We start from the raw sequence: 26,107 nt of genomic DNA on the forward strand, positions 1-26,107 counted from the left end.
CCAGAAAAAAAATCCAGGATGATACACCCTTTCATTCACTGTTCCAACTGCTTGATGTTCTCACTACTACTCTAACTATAAACTTTTCATGAATACATAATCACTGTATGGATAAACAAATGAGTGAAAGGATAAAAGAAAATGAAAAATTTAATAAATGAAGGCAGACATAATTAATTTTAGTGTCAGTAATTATATAAGATATTAAATTCTGTGACCTTTTGTTGCATGCATGATGGTAATCCTGGCCAATTTATTTTAAATTCCTGACTTCAAGTCTTGCTAGCAAGAATTAGATTTTCAAACCATCTGGTATTTTGTAAAATGCATACTGTACAGATGTCTAAATAGGTTTTGTTGGGTTTTTTTTCCAGCTTGCTGTATGTCATATGACATGCCCAAGGACTGCCTCGAGTTGTGCTCCTTTACAGTGGACACAGAGAAAGCGTTTGCTCAGACTGATAAGTATGGTCACTGTTTGGCTTACCTGCAGTTCTACACGGCATGCGCCTCAGGTGAGAAACCTTGGGAAAATATTGTTGTACATACATTTATATTAAGGATTGAATTTTCAATTTAAATGTATGAAATATGTAGTTTTAATGATAGATTGCACATGCATGGATTTTAAAGGATTAAATTATCAATACTGGTACATGTATATGCTTGCAAAAATAATTTTTCAGCTTTATAGAAAGGCAATTGTGATTATGGTGTCTTTTTGTAGATGGTAAAGACCACTCCGAGTGCTGTGAGAAGAAGGGTGTCCATTCATTTTGTTCATCCTCGTTCTGTGCGGGGTTCGTACCAGATGACATGGGCTCAATCTTCCTGATGAACTGTGTAACAGACACAGAACTTATACTGGAGTGTGTGCAAGAGAATCAAGGTATACACAGATCAATGCTTCTTCAAGTACAAGTTCTCACCCCTGCAATGAGAAGTCTCTACTTAACACCCAACATTAAGCAGTGGTGAGAAGTGGATCTTCATGAGAAATGGTTTAGAGCTAGTATTGATAACACATTATCCAAAATTTAATTGAATAAAAAACCAAAGGAAACAGATTGTTTTATTCTAGATGGTATGAGGTGCAAAAATTCTTTTTACTTATGTTTTAAATGATTTTATAATTTTGTGTGTATGATAATAGATGGAAAAAAAATGCAGAAAGCAATTGAATAAGAAAATTGCATATATGCAAAATATGATATCTTATTTTGTATAATATTTGTTTGTCAACTAGAAAAGCTTGATGAATGAAAACCTGTTTAATCATATTGCCAATGTGCATCAAGCTAGTTTTCTGAGTAACACTAAATATTTTCTGGACATGACAGAATTCATTCCCAGTGCGCCAGCACTGACTGCCGTCCTGAATAATGATGTCATCCAGGTCAGCTGGGACAAACCAGAGGACAACCCCCACCGTGTGGACCATTATGAGCTGTACTGGCAGGGTAGTGACTCCCCCTCCACCCCAGAGCAAGTCTCCGTGGTAAGTCAGTGTCAGAAGCCTTCAAATGAATCATACCTGTATGCACTTTCTGTTTATATAGCTTACTTTGTATGGCTTTCGTTACAAGTCTAAAGGAGAGAACAGTTTTTCAAGATCATCATTTAACAAATACAGTTGAACTCTCAGTTGATATCTTGAACACTGATATCTCGAATACAGTGGATTTGTCAAAGTAATTTGTAAGTCCCAACCACCCATTTTTTAAGCATTTTACCCTCTTTATCTCGAATACTCCAATATCTCAAAGTTTTTAAAAGTTCCATCTAGTTCAGGATAAAGAAGTTTGACTGTATTAGAAAATAGATTTAATATCATTTTTGAAGGGATACATGAGTTGATGTCATGTTAACAAACTTTCACTCATGAAGGCAGATCTGAACAGTGTGTTCTCTCTGCTTTTATTTGATTTGTTCTGTATACAATAATATACAAGTCCCTGTATTTTGACAGGTCTCAAGTTTGACTGATCACCAAATTAAGAACATAAAAGAGGGTGTGAATTACACAATTTGGGTCATTGCCTCCAATGAGAAAGGTTCCAGCCAGCCCATAAATAAGAAGTGGGTCCTTGTCAAAAGTGAGTGTCTCTTGTTCGTAACATAGGTTTAGTTGTTATGTCCTTGTTGGGTTGTTAATATTCATTTAAGGCTTGACTTTGCCTCCTCTTTCTATGCAGGAAAAATTTCTGTAGACAGTTAGCGACAAACCAAATTGGTACATTGAATATAATGCTTCTGCACACATAGAAGTATTATGCTTTTACAGCAAGCATTGAAATTATTATATTATTATGACAAATATATGCTCTTCTAGCAAAAATTTTATATTTTGATAGCTGACATTGATAGTTTGATGTCCTTTAAACCCACTGACACACAGTTGACCAATAACAATGTTTTCTGCTGTAGACTTAAAGCCATCCAAGCCCACCAATCTCCATGTGTCTGAAGTAAATGGAGAGAGTGTGGTACTGAAGTGGGACCCACCAGAGAACCATGCGGTGGTGACAAACTACACCATCATGTACAGAAAGGCGGCATCAAAGGGTTCATACTCACAGGTACAGTTTTATTATTTAGTAGATTTATCATCATATTTTTATGCCCCCCTTCGAAGAAGGGAGGGCATATTGCTTTGCTGCTGTCTGTCGTTCGGTGGGTCGGTCCACCAACAGTTTCCGTTCATTTTCTTCGCAGAGGTTGAACTGTGATATTGAAATGAAATTTGGTATAAAGATTTATCATGATAATACCTAGATCAAGTTCGTTATTGGGTTTGATCAAACAATTTTCGACAGAGTTATGGCCCTTGGATGTAGAAAAATTCCAGTTATTTGCAATTTTCACTCATTTTCTTCACAGAGGATGAACATATTGGAATGAAATTTGATATACAGGTTTATGAAGATAATATTTAGGTCAAGTTTGATATTGGGTACGATCAAGCAATTTTTGACAGAGTTATGGCCCTTGGACGTAGAAAAATTCCAGTTATTTGCAGTTTCTGCTCATTTTCTTCACAGAGGATGAACATATTGGAAGGAAATTTGGTATACAGGTTTATCAAGATAATATATACCTCAAGTTCGATATTGGGTGCAATCGAGCAATTTTCGACAGAGTTACACCCCTTGGACTTAGAAAAATTCCAGTTATTTGCAGTTTACGTTCATTTTCTTTCTGGATGTTTCCAAGGGAGGGGGGCATAAGTGTTTCACAAATATTTCTTGCTTCATTCTAAAGAGTTATTGTTGTCAAATTAATTTTGGCTTTTATTTTTACTTTTTGAATTGAATTTTCTCTTCTTAAGTTGACTGTCCCAGGCTCAGTGCAGATGTACTTAGTGAGGAATCTACAACCCAACACCTTATACGAGTTTCAAATTGTTGCTAATGGTCCTTTTGGTAAAAGCAAATCTGCAGCTCTGGGATCAGCTCTCAATTCTGGTAAGAGAAATATCAGAAACTAGAAGGACTTTCTGATTTACCAAACAAAAATATCCACCAGATTCATCAAAATTTGTTTCATTTCAGGACCAAGCACAAGTGCCAACAAAAGCAAAGGTAAATAAGAAATACTCGGTAGACTTCAAGAAAACCACTTTCAAGTACAGTACAATTATATAAATCTATTTTTAACAATTTATTTTTAGAATAATTCTGTAATTGTGTTGAAATGTGAAACAATGTGAGTACTGAATATACATGTAAGGAAAATGCTTGTATGAGTTACAATACATTTGTATAAGGACCTCTGCATGTACATGTATCTGTTTCCTCAAGGTCCGGAGAGGTCGGCTGTGCCCCTTGGTATAGGTCTGACGGTGGCAGTACTGCTGATTGCTGGAGCAATAGTGGCTCTCTATCTGTATATGAGGTCAGAGTTATTATGAATCTGTTACTTATGAACTTGTGAACGAATTCAATTGACGAGGGTCAATTTTGTAGATTGTCATAGTTTTTTTTTTCCACAGGCAATTGTGTCTTTTGTTAATCTTAATTTCAAGCACAGACAATTTTCTTGAATTTTTCATTTTATGCTTATGATATGTGCTTCATCCTTAATATTTATTGTCAAATACATTTAAAGAATCCATGTCAAATAGATAATGTTTAACAATAACATGTTTAAGTTTAGTTATTAATTTGCATATTGTCTGTTTTATTAAAAAGTTTCTTTTACCCTTTTAACAGGAGAAGGAAGAAGATGAATTATGGGGAAACTGTTTCTTTTGAAAATCCTCAATATGGGAGTCGAGTTCAGGTGTGTATTTTGAAGTAAATAATACATTTGAAACTGATTGTTCACATTTCTAAGTATAACATAATTTTATACTGGGGATAATTTCATCTGTTTTTGACAGATTTCTGGACTTCCCCACACTAACGACTCCAGTGATGAAGGCTTTGGGTACGCCCCTTTGCGAGAGGATCATGATATAGAACATAGACACACAGATAAATCAAATTTACGTGATGAAGCCACATTGGATGTGACTATGTCGTAAACTCTCATGGACTGTTGAAACTCCCACCGAACATTTCAGGCTCACTCAGTTAAGGAGATGTCCCAAACAATGTGGATAATTTGTTGCAATATTTCAAAGTCCCAAAGACCCATTAGATAATGCTCATAGCAAACTGTTGTGAAATCTCAATGCTAAACTCCTTCATCATGTTAGAGTATAGGGATATAGAAAATTATCATGGAGCAATTTTGTACTGGGTATTCATAGTACTTTTACATTTACATAGGCTATCTGATAACATTTTCTTTGTGTATTTCCATCTCGGAACAATTTTTCATCATGAAGAAATATACAGATAAACCATTGTAATATTTACAATAAGATAGACCTTCTTTTATTGTTGTGGACATTTTTTTTCTGATAAATCCAAGTGGCAAATGTAATTGTTCTTAATCAAATACATGCTTTGTTCATAATCAAATTGTGAACAAGATCATTTACTGTTGTCCATAAAAAAATCAGTTTTTGAAATTTGCATCCGTCCTTCACCAAAAGTGCACACTTCATGTTTCAGATCTTTTTTGATTTTCTACTTACAGTTATTAAAAAATGTAGAACATTCCTTTGTGTAATCAAAATCATGTGTATTAATTGTTGAAACCATTACATAAGAAAAGGCGAAAGAAAGGTTTCTGTTAATAAAACAAAAGTCATCTAGATTACGGGAGTATCTAGGTTTCATATCATTTTTGAAATTATTTTTGCAATACAGGGTTTTTCTTCTGTATGAAATGTGTGATTTACACAGATTCCATGTGAAACATTCCTTAACACTATATTCGTAAGAGATTTGTGGTAATGTGTGCATAACATCGAAATAAAAGAAGATTGATGCTTGAAAACTTTAAATGCCTAGAACTGTATTTGATAAGAGTCAGTTTTGACCTTTGTAAGTGAACATTTTCTGATACCTATGTTAATTTTTGTCATTTAGAGAGAGAGTGAAACGTTTCAGCTATTTGTCTCATACATCATAGGAAATGGAGTTATTCTTGCAATCTAATCAAAATAAGACAAGGAAAAATATTTTTAAAGACATTTTACTCAAGTCTACACTCCATAGAGTTGATTGACTTTGATGTTTTATTTTAAATTTGAGAACATCTGTTTAAATTAAAAAATAATTGCTTCATCTTACATCTTTGCAGAGTAAACCTAGATACATGTATAAAGTTACATTTAGTTTAAAAGGCCATTTGAGATTCTTATTTACATATTTACATCACCCTTGGAAGTCTTTTTTATACATTTGTTTATGTATCACTTTACAAGTACAATGGTTGTGATTTTGTGCTTTTGTTCTGATGTACGTATTTGCAATAGTACGATCATCGGGTCTAAACATTAGAGTAGAGGCTATACTGTTGTAACCATTTTCAGTTGATTGTCTGTTTGAAAGCACAATCAGTGTGTTCCAGTATTTATACTTAATGTGTTTACAAGGTGATAATGCAAAAACCAGGGGGGATAAGCAGAAATAAACACTTGCAAAAATTGACAGAAAGTTTGAAAAAAGGTCAGTTATTTTGGCATTTGTTCCAACGATTAATCTAATTATATCTACACATTACTGACTCCAATTATCCATTAATTGAGTTTTTGTTCATCTTTTAATCAATTATTCAATACAAATTATTGAATTGTGTTATTTTTACTGGTTTGTTGGAAACCCCACTTACCAGAATGTATATAGACCATTGTTTGAAATATTCAGCTGCATTATCATTTTCCAGTATTTGGGGACTGTTTTCGTATCTCTCTCAAAAATTGGTGGACAGTCCAGTCTCCTATTCTGTTATTCTATTTTTTTTTCTTGTTTCTGTTATTTTAATGATGTTTCTTTAGTTATACTTGATGATGAGACAGTACATGACAATATTTTGTTGATTTTTGTTTTTCATAAACAATGAAACATTTATACCTTAAGTAATCAAAAGCAGTAGTTTATTTTCTTTTGTAATAAATTTTTTTGGTCAAATTTTGTTTTTTGACTTTAACTTTGAGTTTTTATACTCATTGAGGGAATCTCACTTTGTCCTGTTCAAGTTCAATTATTTTGTTATTCATTAAACATGTATCTTCATATTTCTCGCACATCTATTTAAAAGATGCCATTGTATGACATGATATTAGTTATGAAATGAAAAGAAATACCATTCCTATATTCAGATTTGTTGTCAATACAAAGATGTTAACTCACACCACATGTACCTAAACATGTTTTTTGACTGATGTGTAGAAATATGGAGACAATGTTTGTTATAAAATCGATATTAAGTGCTGTATTTACTTTAAAAAAATTGTTAAATTTTACATTCTTTTGATTAAGTTTGATATTAGTCAAAAAGAGAGTGGGAGGGCTAAGTTTTGATCTTGTTGCTATAATTGTATACAGAAGCCAGTGTCTTTTAACAAATAGGAATATTAATATTGGAGTTTTTGCATTCCATACTTAATCTTGAATTTACCATTCCAATAGGGACCTACAAAAGAAGTTATAATATTAAGGTAGTTGTTGAAGTCTAAGGGAAGTCTATTTACTATTAACAGGAAATCATGTTTTCATTCACTTACTAGTACTTATTAGTCATTATTAATCACGGGTCTGAGCTTTGTCCAATATGTAAACATTCATGTTTTGACAATTTATACCTACTTGAATGTTAACCTGTTAAAAGAATGATATTAAACTTTCTCTTCTCTTTGTCACTTTTTTATCTTGATTATTTGATCTTTACAGGTCTCTTGTTTTCTTGAAATGATCCTATGTTAAATTTAAATTGAACTTTCAAATACCTAAGAACTAAGGTGTAATGTACAGTACTGGTACTATACATGTTTATTAGTATTTTTTAACAACATTCCACGAACATTGTTTACATATAAAAATTGTGAGCTCTGTATTATGCATACAACTCGACAACTGACATTCAAATTTCTTAATTCTTAAATTTAAAAGATGAAAAAATAAATTTATTTATTTAAGTTTTTTAGTTCAGACCGTAATAAATCCCCTAAAATCTCCATTTTTTGAATTTATTCACATGATGTATCGGTGTTAATTTATGATACTTTTATATTTTTTAATAATTATAATCCTTTGGCGTGCGAGTTAATTAAATACAGGAAAACTCTTTACATGTGCAGAAAAAACCCAGGAGTAGTTTCCTTTTTTCAAAATGTTTCTGATATTTCTAATTTCGTGTTCAATAGATATTATATTAGTGATTTATTCAAAAATTCAAATCAAATAGTTGTAGAAAATCTACAACACTCACCGATATCGTTAACCCCACATTTTGACTTCTAGTCAATGATAAATCAGCAGGCAAAGTAACGTCATCACGCGATTGGTTTAAATGTTTGACTAATTTTAGACATTTTGTGTAATTGAATTTAAAATATGTCTTCTTAATTATAGACGTCATTCTCGGACGTCTTGAAGATTATTGAATATAATTATTTAACTATTGACTATTTATTTACTTTTAAATATAACTGTCTCAGCAGTGACGTAGAGATTATTCTACTGGACACTTGCGTCGCATGGTTTAAGAGGAGGCAACCAATGCGGAAACAACGATCAGTATGGGGTACTAGTTAGGAGAGTACTTGGCATCTGTAGCCCTAGTTACAAAAAAAAATAATAAACCGTACAATCAGTTTTTACCGTTAGAGGAAACTTTAGATTTTGTTCCTTTTCACCAAAAAATTAATAAAAATAAACATGTAGTTAAGAGAGTAATAGCAGCTGTAGCCCTTGTTACAAAAAATAAACTGTACAATTAATTTTCACATTTAGCGGAAACTTTAGATGTTGTTCCGTTTCACACAAAAAATTATTAAAAATATAAGTAAATACGAGGGTTCATACCCCTTCTTAGAAGTTCCGATACATTGTAGAAGTCTTGTCAAAGACTTTTATGATCTTATTTGAAAAAGCGAACGTTTATTGGTAACTCCACACCTATTTTGTTTTTACTTGAATTTTAAAAATAAATATCAATTTTTTAAAAACAGAATATTTAGAATAATGATATTTAAATATTTATTTACGATAATATGCAGCAAAACAAAAAAATAAAAGCAATAAAAAAGGAAGATATAAATATAAAACAATCGAAAACGAAAATTTTTGTGTATCAGAACCCCCCCCCCCCCCCAAAAAAAAAAACACCCCAAAAAACCGAATAGCTGATCTACATACGTCTACAATTATAATAACAGGTATAGGGTGGGATGAAATACATGTAGAAATGCTTTCAGTGGGGGTCACTTCATTTTCTCCCACTTTGATTAAGAAGATATTTACTTTTGGAACATATAATTTAAATGAAATTAAATATAAGACATGCCTTAAAAAGTTTTTAAACCCGTTTTGTTTTACCCAAGTGTAGTATAATTAGATTGTACACAGTGAATACCATAGCTTCACATTGCACGACCGTCCACAGACTTGAGAGCGATGAAATGATAACAAACATCAGTTTGCAGTGATGAAGGACAAACAAACCAAGTCCAAAAAAACCCGCAAAAATGTGATAGAGATTTTCAATAAATAAAAGAATAACAAAAATCAAAACAAAACAATGAGAAAAACATCTAAAAATTATGTACACAGTGACATTTTTCAATTTATACCATGTTGCCGTCTTTGAAAACTTTATCACGACCCTTGCCTGAAAAAAATAAAAAAAATACATTGATATTTTTAGATAGATATGCAAATCTGGAATACTTCGATTGAGATTGAAGTTTTATGAGCATATTATTTTCTGTTTACTTTTGGCTTTCTTTGGCTTCTTTTTCTGTTCTGGCTTGTCATTGGCTGCTGGATCAGACGAGGAGACATTGAGTGGTCCACCACTACCTCCGAGAGACGAAAGACCAGACGCACTGGAACATATACAAAAACAATCAAACAGTTAATAAATCTTCTTTTAGATAAATATTTTTGTAATCTGATGTCAGCTTACCTGTTGCAGCACGCTTTGAGAGCCACATAACCACCAGTCAGCAGTAATCCAGCCCCGCCCATTCCCACGGCACTCATCCATAGCGCGTTCTTGGCGTCGTTTCCAAAACTTCCAGGGGTTTCTGTTGTTGGCATGGCAACCGTAGTTGTCATCTGATAAGATTACAACAAGTTTTACTAATATAGATGTATTGCATTCAATTATAAGTTAGAATTGTTCACATTATTAAAATATTTGTTAACTATGATATACAATATTATTGGTTATACCGCTTCAAACAAGATCACTATGTTAGCAGTTGCCTCTAATTGAGGTGAACCAAGATCTCGCGCTTTGAGCTGGAACTCGAGGTAAGATCCAAAGAAATATTGGCTCAAATTCTGTGCCACGCTAAATTCTCTGGTCACATTGTTGTACGCGAAGTATTCTTGTCCTTTTGAGTCTGTCGGCTGATTTTCGAACCAAACACGTCCGATGGCGTTGTGCGGGTCAGTCAGGTCAGCGTCTGTTAGGGTAATGAGACCTATCACGGTCCCCGGGGTCACACCGGGGGTAACAGAATACGTGTAATACGTCTGATCAAAACGAGGTCCGTTGTCATTTATATCATACACAGTGATATGCAAATCAGCCGAGTCGGTGAGATGACCTTGGTCGTATACTTTGACCTTGCATGACGTCAGCCTTGGTGCCCCGCTGTCAACGTCTACCGCCCGTCCGAAGGATATGGCACCGTTTGAAGTGTCGAAGCTGAAGTATCGTGTACTCTGTCCACAATCCAAAGTGAAGAAATGAGTGTCACCGACATCAACGTCCGTGAAAACATATGACGGAGGGTAGGGCGTCAGCTGAGTTCCCGCCTTCAAAAAAAAACCCCAAATATCATTTGAGCAATAGTGAATCAAATACATGTTGATGCTACACTATTATAAATGAAATGAAACAAAACTTACCGGTCCCTCATCGGCAGTGACGGTATACACGGTGGTTTGGAATGACGGCGCCTCGTTCACGTTGTCGATTTTTATTGTGAACGATTTACTGACCGTGGACGTTCCGTCGCTGACAGAGGCCGTGATAAGGTAACTCGTTCTTGACAGGCTTTCGTAGTCAATCTGGGTGTTGCTTGTATAGACGTCAGCTATTGAACAAATAAATAAGAATGAACTAGGTAGACCAAACAATACAGAAATCACAAAATGGTACGTAAAAAATTGATAAGTAATCGAAACGCACTGTTATCTTTTATAGTAAAGTACGTCCAGTCTCCATTGCTGATTGTGAACGTTGGTGTCAATGTATCAACGTCAAGGTCATAGAAGGTCACGGTGAAGAGGAACTGGTTCGGGGGGATCTTCTCATTAATCACCAGCTTACTAACAGTAGGGAGACTGATGAAGGACGGACTATACCGGTAACCTGTGAACAGAAAAGCCGTCAACATCAACATCGTGTACAGAAATTAATTGCTAGAGGTGTGGATTATAAATCCGAGAAACGCATGCGTCAGAATTTAATTGTTACTAAGTGACTGACCTGTTAGATGGACAGGGATGTACTTAGATTTGGACTTGGTCTGGCCGTCTGTTACAGAGAAGCCAACATTGAATCCTCCCTTCCACCAGCCGCCCATGCTTTGGTTGTACTCAACCAAACCCGCTGTCGACATTGAGAATAAGATATACACCTAACGTCAAGTATATCAACACACATTACAAATTATATACACTTGCTTGTAGATTCTTGTATTAACGGAAATTTATTAATCGCGATTACAATAGTACTACTAGGATACCGGAATAAAAAAAATTAAAGGTACATGTGTATTTCTTTTAAAATTCAAATCGATTATGGTTTTGTTTTAGGAATTGGTGCTTGCTACTAAAGCTGTGCTTATTTTTCATATGCACTTACTTGTTTCATCCAGCATCCAAAGAGGGCACGAGTAAGGTCCACAGTACTCAAAGGCGTAAGTGAAGTCTGTGTTGTCCGGATCAGTGGTGGTGAGTGTGATGAAGTCCGTCATGTTGGATCTAGAACTGGCGCTGTATGAAAAACCGTTAGCTAAACGAGAAAAAGGCATTTTGTTAAAAGTAATACCGACCCCCACTATTCAAATCTTATTAGATGTATGTAAATGAACGTCTTACTCAGAAATATAAAGTATATTAAAATGTTGGTCATAAAGCTCAAGAAATATTCAGAATTTTACAGAACTTTTGGTATTGCAAATGGTCAAAAATGGTAAACATTCTAAAGATTGCAACGCTTACCTGGAATATTGCTTAGGTATGGGCGTACGTTACGCTGCAAGAACAGTTTGAAGAAGCCATAAACTGGGCTGTTTTTACCATCTGTACAGGATAGTTTTATCGTGTATTTTTTGTCATTTGTGTAATTAAACTCTGAATTACTATTGAGAATCAAATTGTAACCTGAAATGATAAAATTTCATTAGAACACTACACAAAATTAATCTTCATCTTGAATGAAATTGAGACGACAAATGCTGAAAGGCAAAAAAAGAAACTCGCTCATCGCAGTAGCTGAGGTGAGAGAAAATTTGGAAGTTGCAGACGATGGGTCCACGGAGTCAATAGAACATGTGACTGAGCTATCAGTGTCGTCTGCTACGGTCAGCACGTGAAGAGTGATGCTGCTTTGTTGGTTTTCTGACAGCGTCATCATAGCAGGAAGTGACGTTATTCGTGGTGGCTGAAAGATGAAAAAGATTTATTTGCAACTTGTGGATTTGTTTTATGATTAAACGTTTATGGACAGCCACTTACAGTGTTCGAAACTTTCACAGACAGCGTTCCTCCGGAAATGGTCGTGTTCAAACAAGTTTTCTTCGCCGTAAATGTCATGGTGTATGTCTGCCCATTGACCAGTGTTCCAGACGTACTCACGGCACCTGTCAAAAAATTATAGAACAGTGGTCCTACACTTTGGATCTACGACAGGATGGAAACTAGAGGAATTCCCTCGGAATACGTTACCCGTGTCGCTGTTCCAGGTAAACTTTCCGCTCGGATCATTCATGGTCTTTGTCAGGATGTCCTGTGTGCGCTGTCCTACCACGATGTTGTATACTGACGTTCCAAATCCCACGTTGTCGAGGAGATGAATAGTTCTACCCGAATTAACAAACCATAAGTTACTACTGTCTGGAAAAGAAACCAACACACATGCGTTGTAGTACATGTATTTTGATAAACTGTATCTTCCTTTTTACTTTCTACAGAAAACAATGTCGAATAGCCCGAACAAAGAAAACAAAGAACTTGTAATTATACATTTTTACGGTAAATATTTGTCTTTGAGGTTTGTTTTCCTTGAAAAAAAGTCTTTCATGCCGATATACTTTTCTTTCTTTGACACTGTACTCACCATTCACTAGCTTAAGCTTGATGGCAAACTGAGCGTTGATGTTGGTTGGGGAGGAGACGCTCTTTACGGTCCCCAATGTTGTCGCTCCCCAGGAAAACCTGTTTTGTGTGAAGCCCGAATTTGACGTGTAGGGTATCATTTCCTGTCCCGGGTTATACCTGCTCAGAAATTTGATCTTGTGATTTGTCTTTCTTATAATTTTTTTTTTAACTACTAATATGCTTGCAATCGAAAAATCTGATGTCAAAAAAATAGCACTTTTTAAAAAAACAATTTCATCTAGTTTTATCGTTTCTTTTTGAAAAAAGAGGTTTTTAACAATCTAAAATTTTTAGGTGTACATGAAATACAACATATGTTACCATCCCATTTTGTCCCCGTCGTTCACCGTTATCCGTTCGTTGTCCGGGACTACGTACTTCACGATCCTGTTTATGTTGGAAGCTGAAACGACGTACCTTGTTCATACTAGATCATGACAGTTTCTTCATTTAACATATTCATTATTGAACAACAGTATTTTAATACTTTCCACGAATGAATGAAATTAAAAAAGAAGAAGATTTATTGATGTTTTGTGTATGAAAGTGACGTACAATGCACGTAGACATAGTTATAGCCGATGAGTTTGTAAGAGGATCCGGTTACAGGGCGCCAAATCTGAAGGTAAATCGAGCCCGACCTCTTTGGATAGAACGTCCAAGATTCTACGCTTCCACAGCAGGAAACACCGGAATTAGTATCTTGAAGAATGTATGTGACTCCTACATCAAAAAATCAAATGAAAATAAACCGGCGTTGCTTTAAAGGGTAAACTACTTTATTTATTTGCAAAATGTATTATTATTTATTGCATCGATTGTTTTAAGTGGGTATGCTTGTGGTAAAATAAGGAAGCTATAAAAAAGATAGCCAACCATTTTAAAAAAAAAATTTTGACATAACTTGTTTAAGAAAAAGTGAAATGTATGAGCATTGACAGTTGCTACCTGAATTGCTACCAAGAGATGAAGTCTGCGAGACATCGCCGCCTCGCTCAAACCCTTCGCCATTGTCACAATCTGCATTAGATACATGTACAGTCAAGTGCAACTATGTTTTATAAATGAACATTGATGGTTACAAGATTGTTAAGAGTACTTGTATAAAGAGGGGTCCTTACACCAGGCGCAGGGCACTTTGGACTCGATAAAAGCGGACAGAGCAATCCCTAACTGCGAATATTCAGTCTGAAGGAAGTATGAAGGGTCATTGGCAATAGTGTTGAGCATATCTAGGTCGAGGTTGTTCCCGATCCCAACAGAGAAGATAACGATGTCCGCGGCCTTGGTCATCTCGGCCTCGTATAACTCGTTGTCATTGGAAACGCCGTCCGTCATCACTACCATAATGTTCGTCACATAGGGTCGGTCACCTATAAAAAAAAATCAAAATATCTATATAGACAAAATTGGACTTACATAAAGCTATTAAAAATGTTTATAAGATGTTCCCGTTGATTTAATTTAACTTTCTCTTAATTTTAAAATGAAATGTTATTTGTACACCATTATGTTGTTCTTAAAATCTTACAACAACTCCGAGATATTCTATCATTAATTATAATAGATATAAACTTGAAATTTCTATACCATGATTTGCACGGAACATGTTTTCTCGGGTGTACTTCATCGCGCTGCCGATTTTGGTCCCCCCGCTTCGGTAATCGATGTTCATGATGGCGTTTTGCATGCTGGAGACCGTGCTGTACGCGTCCAGATTGAATATGGTTCTCTGGGAGCTCTGGAAACACATGACTCCCACCCTCACGTTACCGGAGTCGACGTCCAGCCTGGCCACTGTGTCCCTCAGGGCCTCCAGAGTCAGCTGGAAGTTGTAGGCCCCCACAGACCCTGACTCGTCCGTCACAAAGATGATGTCAGACTTCGACGGTCCACATCCTCCTGTCATACAATTCAACTTCATCACAAAATACAAATATTGATTGATTTGGTTTGAAATAATCAATTTCAAAGAGATTAAACATTTTTATTTCAATATTTCATATAGGTTATTTATCAGTGCATTATAGAATAGTTCATCAAGATTCCATTTTGGAATACTATTTCGTTTTCATTTTACTATATTTTTTAGTTTTTTTTCTGCATACACGTCCCAAATTTCTAGTTTCAAATACATACATGTAAATAAACATTTTGAATAATCAGTTATACATTATACGTATTTTGATTTACCTTCTACTGTTTTAGCAATTGAAAAAGTAAGTAAAAGAATAAAAATCCAGTCCTTTTTCATCCTAATCACATATTATTCCCAAAATAAATACATATGTCTGTTCCCAATTTCCTTCGAAGGAAAATTAATTTAACCCAATTGAACACGATATGTTCCACTTAACATCAATGGATTCAGAAACCGGCACGGCTGTAAGAGAAAATTAACAGTTTTCTTTCTATCGTCAATTGTTTTTTAAATTCTCTGATTGACGCTATTCAATCATATAACAATAAATTTGACTGGGTAATAATCATCTGACTATAAATTAACGACACGTAAAAGTGATTTAATTTTCAAAGTATTGTCCAACCTGTAGTTTAGATTTAAGATCATTCTTTCAAAGTGATTAAAGTGTAAGAAAATCAATCTGCCTATCAAATAATTTACACCAGGAAATACTTCATGCAAATACAGTTTGAACCTGGGTTTACACTCAAATACAAAAAAGAACGTAAATACCGATAACAGGTTTGAAAAACTAATAACGAAAAATGTTTTTGGAAAAAGCATATATTTACTTTAAAAAATGTAGACAAAATTGTTTTAAAAGTAGAATTTTTAAGTGAACACAACTGGAATCCCATTAAAATCCAGTGAACAGCAGTACGTTTGCCTGAGTCAAAGTTCAACAACAGGCTATGGTGGTTAAGGGGGAGATGCGCAACTGATCAAATAACGCTGCATAAATTTTCTGTTTTTTTGGGTTATATCTTTTACTTCCTTGCTTTATAAAAAACGTATCACTTGCTATATAACTTCCCGGGCAAAACGTTGTTTAAAAATATTTTCTAATTTCATTTGAAAATATGCAGTCCTCAACGGGGATGTATAATTATTCCAGTTCCCCGTCCGGTATAACGGACCCGCCTTCCATTGTGCCTGTGTTAATGCTATGTCTCCTGGGAGTCATCGGTAATTCTATTGCTGTGACGATAGTATGTTGCACTGCGAGGTCCCATCGATGGCGGCCATTCCATCGTTACGTTTGTGGACTAGCCTTGACGGACGGTATCGGGGTGATGCTGGCCTTGCCATTCGCCATTCATCGATACACCACGAATTTCCAGTACACTTATTCTTACACTGTGTGTAGCTACATGTCAGTGGTTCAGATGTTCACGATTATCGCATCCGCGATGATCGTCTGTTTGATGTCTATAGATCGATTCATGGCTCTTATTTGTCCATACGTCTACAAATCCGTCAAGAAAGGACGCCACAGCACCGTGACTCTGGCCTGTATTTGGGGTGTTTGTGCTTTTCTATCGTCTGGTCATCTTATGGCGGGAAGATCCAGCCGACTGTTCTATCCGGACTCTTGGTGTTTCGTGAATTTTGTTTCAGATAATCCTACAGATTTGGGCTTTGCGTTCCTCTACGCCTTGACCGGACTTCTGGTGCTTGTCGTCACCTTCATAACCAACATGATCTTACTGGCAATAGTCCTCCAGAGAAAGTGTTCAAAATCGTCCGCCATCATTGCAAACAAACACGGGACTTATATCATCCTCTTTCTTTTTTCCATTGTCCTCCTGTTTAGCATCTGCATTTTACCGATATTGGTAAGATCAATTACGCTTCATGTATAAATAATTTCAAAATTGTATTTCTAATTTTATCGGAAGAAAAGTAACTTAACGATTTTATCTTTTTCTCCTTTAGATCAATATGCTGGGCCACCTTTTGGGGACGTTCGAAGGATGGCCAAGCTTTGAGTTACTCGGAATAGAAATGGCGACCACCAACTCAATCATCGATCCATGGATTTATATAATCTTTAGGAAAGAGACGTTTAGTTTGGCTCAAACTCTTTACTACAAGTGTTTATGCATCAAACGGAATACTCAAAGCACTGGATATCATTTGAGATCGGACAATAGTGTGACATGTACGTCTTCGATGTAACGCCAAGTTAATCATCGTATTTAGACATGGGATAACATGAATTATTTACCTTTTTTCCTTTACCAGATTTCCTTTGATAAATTTCTACATTTGCCTTTTCATTCATTTTCCTTCAAACTCTTGAACCAGCACTTATGTTACATAACAAATAAAGGAAAACATAGATGTTTTTGACAAAAGTTTGATTCTTTGTTTCGTTTGAATTTCTCTCAAAACATTATTGTTCATATTCGCTTATCATCTCTGGAAAGCATGCTGTTAGTGCGGAAGTGTATAGTAAAACTTTCAAATTACTCTAGGAAAACCGTTTTGTTAAACATGGCACTCACTGAAAGCCATGGGGGACCTCATTCCATACAAACGAGTTCACACAAGCGATCGAAATTTCCGGATGGAAACTATGAAGGACTGTCCCCAGATTCATTGAAGGTGCAAGTCCAAATATCAAACCTAGGCGATTTTCTGTCGATAATAAGTACTTCGTTTATTTAACCTTTACGTCTTATGCAAGATCTTTAATAAGACAAGATATTCTTAGCATTTTCAAAGACTGTTCAAAGGACACAAAATTTAAGTTTTTTAACATTATAAAACAATAAAGAAAATGTTAAAATCAGAAAGCATGCTACAATGAGCAGTGATACGTTTTTGCCAATGGAGACAGTTGAACTGGGGTTTACAAGAGAGCCTAAATCAGCAAAGAAATCCACATATTTTAAACAAGATGACTCCACTCATCGGTTCAAGTTTGAAAATTATAATTTTATGATGACTTTCATCGTATGTTACAGAAAAAATAGCCGCAGCATTTGTTTGATCTCTGTTGATCTAAAAACTGTAGTAGAATGCAATCTGGAATTCATAAGGAGGGTGTGTCTATAATTCTTACCAGCTAGTGTGTTCAAATAAACACGTTATAAAAAAATGTTTGATCTTATATTTGCTGCACATAAAGGATACAAAAACTTAATGAGGCATAAGTTACGTTTATCTCATAGGTACAACATTCCAATGTTTACTCAGTGATAAATTAGGTACACTATGAATGAAATTTAACAGATTCTAGTTTTCTTTTTATCTATAATCTAAGCTATTTTCAAGTTTGAGGACTGATAAATGCATTAAAATAAAGTGTTAGAAATGCAATCCAGCCACTGCACAGCTTCTCCGCTATCTGAGAAGACTTGGGGAAACCAGAGGCGTGTTTGAGAACGCAAGCCCAAATCAAAAACATAAATGCTGGCTTTGGCGTTGAAGGTTCTAAGAACTTCCAGAACACAATTTAATTGTGTTGTCTCTTTTATTACTCTTCCACAAGATCTAACTATCCCGTTATTTTATATGTTGACAATTCTTCCAAAACAATCCAAAAATAATTAAACACATATTTTGATGGGTTTTACACATTCATTTTTTATTGCTACACAAACGCAGAAACCAACATAATGTCAAATTCAAAATTGAATTGGGTTCATTTTTCAAAGTTGAATATTGATCTGAGGGTGTTTTTTAACGTTGAAAATTGAGACCAAAAGCCGTAAATTTTTACCAGGGGTCATTTTTCAACAGATTAAATTTTTTTTTTCTAATCTCTGATGATGACCTCAACGCGTTGAAAATTGACCCAAACTTCAGAATTTGAACTGGAACATGCTTTACGCAATTTAGATAGTTTTAAAAACATTTTTAATTCTTTCATACTGTCCGATTCTTATACCGACAGGGCTCATGTTTTACCGTGACAATTTAATTTTTCCAATTACAATCATCTGTGGTTAAGAACTCGTTATCTTGACATTAAACTGACATCACGCCGAAGAGGACGTCCATTCGATTCTGTAAGGGGGGGGGGGGGGGTGTTGGAAATAGAATTCGGTTTCACTCCTTCTATTAAAGGTCACAATTTTTATTTTTAAAGTTGACCATGCAAGGACATTCGCAGATACTATGGCGTCTTTACTGTTAGGTTTTCTTGCTAACTAAAAGTGAAATAGGTTATTTAAATGTACCAAAACGGAATACCATTGTATCTCATTTCAAATACTGACAGCCCCACCCTTTCCTTTATCGGGATGTAATGATCATCATATTTCTTGATATAAAGTATAGTAAAGGAGTGAGCTTGCATGAAAATCATAATGCCTCAAGCGTCTAACATTTCCGAAAAAACTATATCATAAATTTTAGGAAAATGAATTTAAAAAATCAAAATATAAGACTATATTGTACACTGACCACTTCTCTAAAGTGAATTTACATCCATAATTAAACATAGTACATCGTGTCATCAGGTATACCAATATTCTTATTATAAAAGTAAAAATATCACACAAATCAGAGCAATTATACCCGAAAAACACATTATGAAAATACATACAAGGTAGTTACTAGATAGTTTAAGGTTATTAAATTCGAGACGTAATCATTTAAATGTTTCTTGTTTTCGACAGACTGTCTAAAATTGAAGCAGTTCATGTGAACATGTAAATCTACAAAATAGAATGAACTGTAAAACATGTTTTATATTTTTCAGGGGGAAAATACACTACTAAAGTTGTCTTTTTTATATTCAGTGGTTCTAAATACAACAAGTAAACAAATATATCAAGAAAATAAATTAGATCTTTGATTTACTTAACAAAAAAATTACAGTTCATTCTATTATGTAAATTAATAACATGTTTACACATTACTACTGTGGCACAAATATTGACGTCAGGCAATTCTGGGGTTGATAATCTTACATAGCATATATAACAGAGGCGGATCCAGCAATTTTGAAAAGGGGGGGTTCCAATTGATATAGTTTATCTGCTGAATAGATGGAACATGTGAAATACAATTGTACAAGCAATAGTCGTCTCAGGGAACTTGATGTGACCTATGTACAATGGGTGCGCCACATCACCCGGCACTAGTACAGATGCGATGTTTTGAAAAGTTGTGCATTTTCATAATGGTTTATATATAAACCCCTTACACGGTATTTTGTAACATAATTTCCGATTCTTGGAAACAAAACAAAAAAGGGCTTTCTTTGGTGTTTCATGTGGGTATGAAGGTACGGTATAGCTAGCATTCCAGAAAAATAGCATACACTATAACTTGCATAAAATGAACTATAATCGATTTTTTAAAGAAATAGAGTAGACAATACATTGTAGATGTTATTATAAATCTGTGTTTTTAGCGACACTGCTAAGTTAATTTTTTTTTTAATTTTCCACATGTTTTTACCCACAGATGTGAGCACCGGATGCTGATGGGGAGTACCTTTTTCGATAACAAAAAATCGTTAGGGTTTTTCATATAAGAAATACATGTACATGTAAATTACGGTACGTTGTAAAAAAATCTTTAAATTAGCAATTTTAAAAGCATTTATTTGAAATAATTACAGTATTTATATTATAAATGGGGACAGTTGCCTTTAAATAGGCATTACAAGTTTTCCAAAAAATTATATGTTCCAGAGAAAGGGGGGGGGGGGGGGGGGTTCCGACCCCCGGAACCCCCCTCTGGATCCGCCAATGTATAATGCGTTTGTTTCACAGGTAAATAGAGTGGACAATTTTTCTTGTAATTAAATTTTATTGGCGTTTTTATTATTGGAAATGATAATTTATTAGGATCTCATACAACCGAATGTTATACTGGTTTACATATCTTTAGGGCCGCAACCGCGGGATTACGAACGACAACTCTGAAAATTAAAAAATAAAAACAACTTTCGTTCCTTCGTCCACCAATATTGTCGATTGTGATTTCATTGTCATGTAGTTGAAGGTTAGTATCGCTATATATTTATACCCCCCCCCCCCCCCAAACCCTGCCATTGCCCTATAATTTTTTTTTATCGGATGCGTTACCTATCATAATATCAATATTGTTTCACGAGCAGAGGAAATTCGAAATAGTTATTTAGCAATTAATGAAATGCATAATTCGTGCACATGCAATGGTATATATCAATACGATATTTTAATTTTTTTATACATTATAACAAAATAAATATTGTTTGTCAATCCTGTGTTATATGCCTGTGCTATGCAATGTTTTAGCCGGAAAATAAATGATTATACAGCCCTATCAAGGATAAAGTTTAAATGTTTACCTCTAATTTTATATGCTCTTGATAACTAACTTTTACCAATCCTTAAATCACTTCATTTACTTATCTACACATATCTTTCAAATGTAGTTCAATCATTCATATAAGGAAATTATAATGGATAAATAAGTTAAACGTTAGAATGAACTAAGCAAATCTCTCAACCTGTTTTATCAACTCGTAATCCTATTTGATAAAGATACGAAAATAAACTATTTTATTGGCACAAACACAATAACAGTAGTTGGCAAAAGTCCATTAAACATCATTGAAAATACTTGGCTTTGTTTGGATAGTACAACTTTTTATGTCAACGGTTAGATTTTAAGCAATGTTCTAGTTTTTCTATATGCAAGTCTAGAACATTCAGATTCGATAATGATTCAAATAAACTTTATTTGTAAATTATATTTATAAGTGTTTCAATACAATACAAGTAACTTTCTAATATCTTGAGTGACATTTTCTTTGATTTGCATATATCTAAATTTATATCATACCGGAAAAAATATTTGAATTGAAAAAGATCAATATTCAATATTTCATCCTAAATCAATCGGAATGGAAATTATTGCAACATCTTTATTTACTTAATATTATATCTACTAAATCTGTAGCATCATTATACATAACCAGTTTTATTTTTAACGATGATAAAACGGCCATATAAAAATTTGAATATTATGGTTGTTACCAACCCAGATTGGCATTAACAGAAATAAAATTATTATTATATATAGGTGTATAAATAAGTTCTTTAATTTTTTGTAAACTATTGCTCTATCTTAACAAATATTTTAAAGCAATTTATTAACAAAGATAAATGTTGATTGATATTTTCTCTCGATCAAAAGTATGTCTGTTTTTCTTTTTAATTGCAGATTTGTAATAGCGAAAGAACGCTGTGATGAAACTTTAAAATATTTGACAACAACATTTTGTGTTGAAAATGGATACACAAAGAAAGCAGATACTGGCTTATAGCGCCCTTATAGGTGGATTTGATTTACTTAACAGTGCTTACGAATTCTACTACGTTAAAGTGTTTCTAAACTTCTATCACATCGAGGAGTCCTGGTTCCAGTTTTCGCAGATTTTGTTTTTGCTTTGGAATGCCATCAACGATCCCCTGTTTGCATATTGCTCTGACAACAAAAACTTCAAAATCCTGAGAACTCGGCGTGCCATGATTCTGTATTCTGCTCCATTTTTCTGTCTCTCCTTCCTCGTCCCGTGGTTCCAGTGGAGTACAAATCCAGTGATTGTGGGCATCCATCTTATATTTGCGTTGTGTTTATGGGATACACTCTACACATTTATTGGTTTGGCAGGTTGTTGTCTCTTTACGGAGATCTCAAAAGACCCTAACATCAGAATAACAATAACTCGTACTGCACAGGTTGCGGCATTGTTTGGTTCTATCAGCGTGATGTTGCTAGAGCATGCTTCTAATGGGTTGCAAAACTTTCAAGCCTTTCAAGTGACCACGGTTTTCATAGCACTATTAAGCTGGTGTCTGATGTATTACTGTGGTAAGAATTGTCATACTCAGTACGATCTGCAACAAATGCAAGATGAAAACAAAGAAGCAGACGACGTTTGTCACGAAAAAACCGAGGGTGAGTCTTACTGGAAACAGACATGGCAGATCGTCAGTGACACCAACTTCTTGTCATTTGTCATCACCAACTTTTGTCAGCAATTTCATCGTACTTTTCTTTTCAATTTTTTGGCCATCTTTTGTGATCATTTAGTTTCCTCCGATGAGATCAGTCAGTCCACTCGGAGTACCTTCTATGGTATTGTTCCTTTTGCAGCAAAGGTAACCACAATCAGATTACAAATCAACATTTTGTCTTCCGTTCCAAATGGACTTGTTTTTTGAAAGATTCAATATGTTTCTATTTTTTTCACTGGTTTATTGTGCATTTTTTATCTACAGATTCTTGTGATATCGACAGCTCCCATACTTCAGTACATTCCTTACCAGAAAGTCATTAGAGCCAATTTTATATGGAAAATATGTGGAGGTGTTGTTATGTATTTCTTCATAGGAAATCATCATCCATGGATGTTGATATTATTTTTCTTTCTTGACGGGTCAGTGAAATTTCTAATTACGACATGTATGTAATTCCCCTCTATTTCTCTACTTTCACTTCAAGAAAAACTACAATCAAAATCAAAATTTAGAAAATTCAAAGTAAAGAGGTAACTTAAGATAAAAGCTTTGAATATAACGCATGGATCACGAAGTTCTGGGTATATTCATGTTGTCACGTCAGTCTAAATCACAGGGTATGTCACTTTAATTTTAAAGACTTTGTCATTGAATTTTTAACAAGTTTAGATAATTATGTTGCTCAATAATAATAGAAAAATTTAGCTGAATGTCAGTTGATATATATTTAATTAGCAGTTAGAATACTAGTAATGACATGGTGAAATATAAGTTGGAAACAAACGTCGAATCACGTAGGTTCTTTTTTCTTCCCATTATATGTGACTTTTAAAAAATAAGATCCTGTTGTACTACGTTATTTTATGAAAGCTTAAGTTTTGGCTTAACATAGTATTTTTGTTTTTGTCTTTCAATTTTTAAATTTTTTGTCATTATTTGTTATGATTCATTTTCGTGAAAATTGTTGATTTAAACACAGATTGAAATTGCGAGTGTATTGTAATACGATGATATGACTGCTTTTGTTTTCCTTGTAGATGTTTTGCTAATGGCACGTTTTCCCTGTTCAATCTCCCATTGTCAGACATTGTTGATGACAACATGAGTAAATACAACAGAAAGTAAGACTATCTTGCGTTACAAATTTCAATTAAATTTTACACATGTAGATATCAAAAATATGTTTATGCATTTCATACGCAATTTGTTCCTTTTAAGGTGGGGGAATTCGTTATGTACTCAAGCTGTTACCTTAATATGAAAATTATTTACATAACAATGACTTAATGAATTCTTTGAAATCGTACTTACAGACACCCAATATCATCTATGGTCTTCGGAACTAACGCTCTATTCGTGAAGCCTGCTATATCTTTGTCTCCCATGTTGGCAGTGGCCATACTGAACAGATACGGATACAGTTATATACAGCATTCCAAAAACAGTCCTGTCAGACCCACAGCAAGCACTCCGTCCCCCGACCAACTGAAGGACCTAAAGGATGCTATGTTCTTCTTGGTGTGTTGGTATCCAATCGTTTTAGGAACCATTCAGTTGATTAGTTGGTCATTTTTCAGAATAACCAACAGAATTGAGAAAAATCATTGAACTTTTCAAAACCAACGACATTTTAAAGATCTGATCATTTTTACAGTGTATAATCAATCAGACCTGGCCGAATTTTCATAAAGTTTACAAATGTGTTGAATCCAAGACCAAAACATTTTGATCCTTTTGAAATAAAAAGAAATATACTTATATACAAAAATAATACATAAATCTTTTATCGGATACTCCATAATTATACCGAGCGCAGTGAGAGGCGGGCGAAGCCCGCCTCGCGAAGCGAGGATTAATGGTAACACGTATATATAAGAAAATCAGTGAAAAATGAAAGTTGAATCAGGGGTACTAAGGCCAAAAAATTTTTCTTCCAGGCCTGGGCACCGCCATATTGGCAGCCATTTTGTTTTTAAAAAGTTAGTTCGGTCATTGATTGACCGGTACTTATCGATGTTTATTGCCCCTAAACTCGATTAAATAAGTTCAAGTGTTTCAATAGAAGGTAAATTGAATTAAAAGAAATTAAAAAGGAAACCAGATAGGTTTAATTATGCTTCAATCAAGAAACACGACTTGTTCTATGTATGTCTTATCAAATTATCAGATGGAAAATAAAAAAATTAACGTCAAGGAACTGATCTTTTAGATACCGAATACCGAATAAAGTATTTAATTTTATTACAGTGGCATTCACATTCATATGAATTAGATTGATAAACAATGAAAGAAGAAATAAAAAAAAATTCGGAATCACGTAGGGCCTAACTCTCTTCTGTTATTTCCGAAGACAAAACTTGAACGTTTTATGTCTGAAATATGACGTCATAATGTAGACTGAGCACGCGGCGTTTATTTTATTTGACGATTATTTGAGTAGACAACCATGCAGGCGGATCCTACTTTGTGCGTTTTGAATAGATTTTAAAGCTGCTTGGTCCGATTTTATCATTTATCTTAGAAAGTTATGGACTTTCTCCTATTTACACCAGCAGAATCAGTCTCCTTTCAAAGTTAGAAATATTCAAAGTAAATAAAAATAAATTCTTTTTGGGCAAACGAAAAAACAAACCAAAATTCATCACGGGAATGTTTAGAAAAAGAAACCGTTTGGTTTCGTCCCCCGAATAATTGGGGTTATTCAACCCGCATGCTATGCATCGGTTGTAAAGAAAGCAAACTTCAGAAATATTAGCGAACAAAACGTACACATATTTATCTGTAATTTGTCTGATCATTTCGACCTTTATTTAAAGCGATGTCAAAGTCGTTATACAACCATACCCATCTCGTCGTCAGGGGTGAACTTTAACATGAAGCGAAATAACGCGGTGCCCTTTTATGTCGTTTGTTTTGTTAGCAAATATTGTACGTATTTTTCTTCATTGAAATTTGGCTTAATTGACTGGGAAAACTGCTGCAATGTCTATTATTATAGATATACTTAGCATAACCATCGTTTAAAATCGTGCATAAAATTCGATATAAAATCGGACCAAGCAGCTTTAATATGTAAACGGTGTGACCGTTAGACCGAGCGCAGATTTAACACAGTGCAGTTTGATTTTTATAGAATAAAATTTATTCCGCCTGTTTGCCTATTCAAATTCTTAGCCGAAGTTTAACTAAACGTCGCGTGCTCAGTCTACATTATGACGTCA

At 34.5% G+C, this 26,107-nt stretch overlaps 3 protein-coding genes across 5 annotated transcripts in view; 2 read left to right on the forward strand and 1 right to left on the reverse strand.

Annotated features, from left to right (window-relative positions):
* LOC128165373 (uncharacterized) overlaps positions 1-7,252 on the forward strand; it is a 37,710-nt gene extending 30,458 nt beyond the window's left edge. For both annotated transcript variants that reach the window (XM_052829839.1, XM_052829840.1), the window contains 10 exons: positions 375-515; positions 728-889; positions 1,341-1,498; positions 1,970-2,096; positions 2,428-2,579; positions 3,329-3,464; positions 3,552-3,581; positions 3,801-3,894; positions 4,212-4,281; positions 4,382-7,252. In XM_052829839.1, coding sequence (XP_052685799.1) covers positions 375-515; positions 728-889; positions 1,341-1,498; positions 1,970-2,096; positions 2,428-2,579; positions 3,329-3,464; positions 3,552-3,581; positions 3,801-3,894; positions 4,212-4,281; positions 4,382-4,525 — 1,214 coding nt within the window. In that variant the 3' untranslated portion in view covers positions 4,526-7,252. The remainder of the gene's footprint in view (positions 1-374; positions 516-727; positions 890-1,340; positions 1,499-1,969; positions 2,097-2,427; positions 2,580-3,328; positions 3,465-3,551; positions 3,582-3,800; positions 3,895-4,211; positions 4,282-4,381) is intronic.
* Positions 7,253-8,716: 1,464 nt separating this feature from the next.
* LOC128164535 (protocadherin Fat 4-like) lies at positions 8,717-15,313 on the reverse strand. Its single transcript, XM_052828445.1, has 19 exons — positions 15,147-15,313; positions 14,544-14,855; positions 14,075-14,326; positions 13,902-13,973; positions 13,509-13,676; positions 13,275-13,356; positions 12,913-13,070; positions 12,522-12,689; positions 12,312-12,436; positions 12,057-12,237; positions 11,796-11,957; positions 11,437-11,586; positions 11,059-11,181; positions 10,759-10,941; positions 10,476-10,663; positions 9,792-10,382; positions 9,523-9,674; positions 9,330-9,442; positions 8,717-9,225 (listed from the first exon to the last, which is right to left on the reverse strand). The coding sequence occupies exons 1-19, from the start codon at positions 15,205-15,207 to the stop codon at positions 9,182-9,184; spliced, it is 3,285 nt and encodes a 1,094-aa protein (XP_052684405.1). The 5' UTR covers positions 15,208-15,313; the 3' UTR covers positions 8,717-9,181.
* A 571-nt stretch (positions 15,314-15,884) lies between these two features.
* On the forward strand, positions 15,885-24,636 carry LOC128167757 (transmembrane protein 180-like). 2 transcript variants are annotated; one of them, XM_052833648.1, is made up of 5 exons: positions 15,885-16,751; positions 22,758-23,027; positions 23,148-23,305; positions 23,924-24,007; positions 24,200-24,636. In XM_052833648.1, the coding sequence occupies exons 1-5, from the start codon at positions 15,996-15,998 to the stop codon at positions 24,492-24,494; spliced, it is 1,563 nt and encodes a 520-aa protein (XP_052689608.1). In that variant the 5' UTR covers positions 15,885-15,995; the 3' UTR covers positions 24,495-24,636. The 2 variants fall into 2 exon arrangements, with proteins under 2 accessions (XP_052689608.1, XP_052689607.1); XM_052833647.1 differs by lacking the exon at positions 15,885-16,751 and adding an exon at positions 20,757-20,880 and having other exon boundaries at positions 22,087-23,027.
* Positions 24,637-26,107: the final 1,471 nt, after the last annotated feature.

This window comes from Crassostrea angulata, chromosome 10 (genome assembly GCF_025612915.1).
Source record: "Crassostrea angulata isolate pt1a10 chromosome 10, ASM2561291v2, whole genome shotgun sequence".
Classification (NCBI taxonomy): Eukaryota; Metazoa; Mollusca; class Bivalvia; order Ostreida; family Ostreidae; genus Magallana; species Magallana angulata.

Coding starts and splice junctions, on each gene's coding strand:
- LOC128164535 (XM_052828445.1), bottom strand. CDS start 15,207: ATGAAAAAGGACTGGATTTTTATTCTTTTACTTACTTTTTCAATTGCT. Junction 11,958..12,056: donor CACCTCAGCTACTGCGATGA/GCGAGTTTCTTT, acceptor TTATCATTTCAG/GTTACAATTTGATTCTCAAT. Junction 10,383..10,475: donor TCACTGCCGATGAGGGACCG/GTAAGTTTTGTT, acceptor TTTTTTTTGAAG/GCGGGAACTCAGCTGACGCC.
- LOC128167757 (XM_052833648.1), top strand. CDS start 15,996: ATGCAGTCCTCAACGGGGATGTATAATTATTCCAGTTCCCCGTCCGGT. Junction 16,752..22,757: donor TCTGCATTTTACCGATATTG/GTAAGATCAATT, acceptor TGTCATACTCAG/TACGATCTGCAACAAATGCA. Junction 23,306..23,923: donor TTATTTTTCTTTCTTGACGG/GTCAGTGAAATT, acceptor TTTTCCTTGTAG/ATGTTTTGCTAATGGCACGT.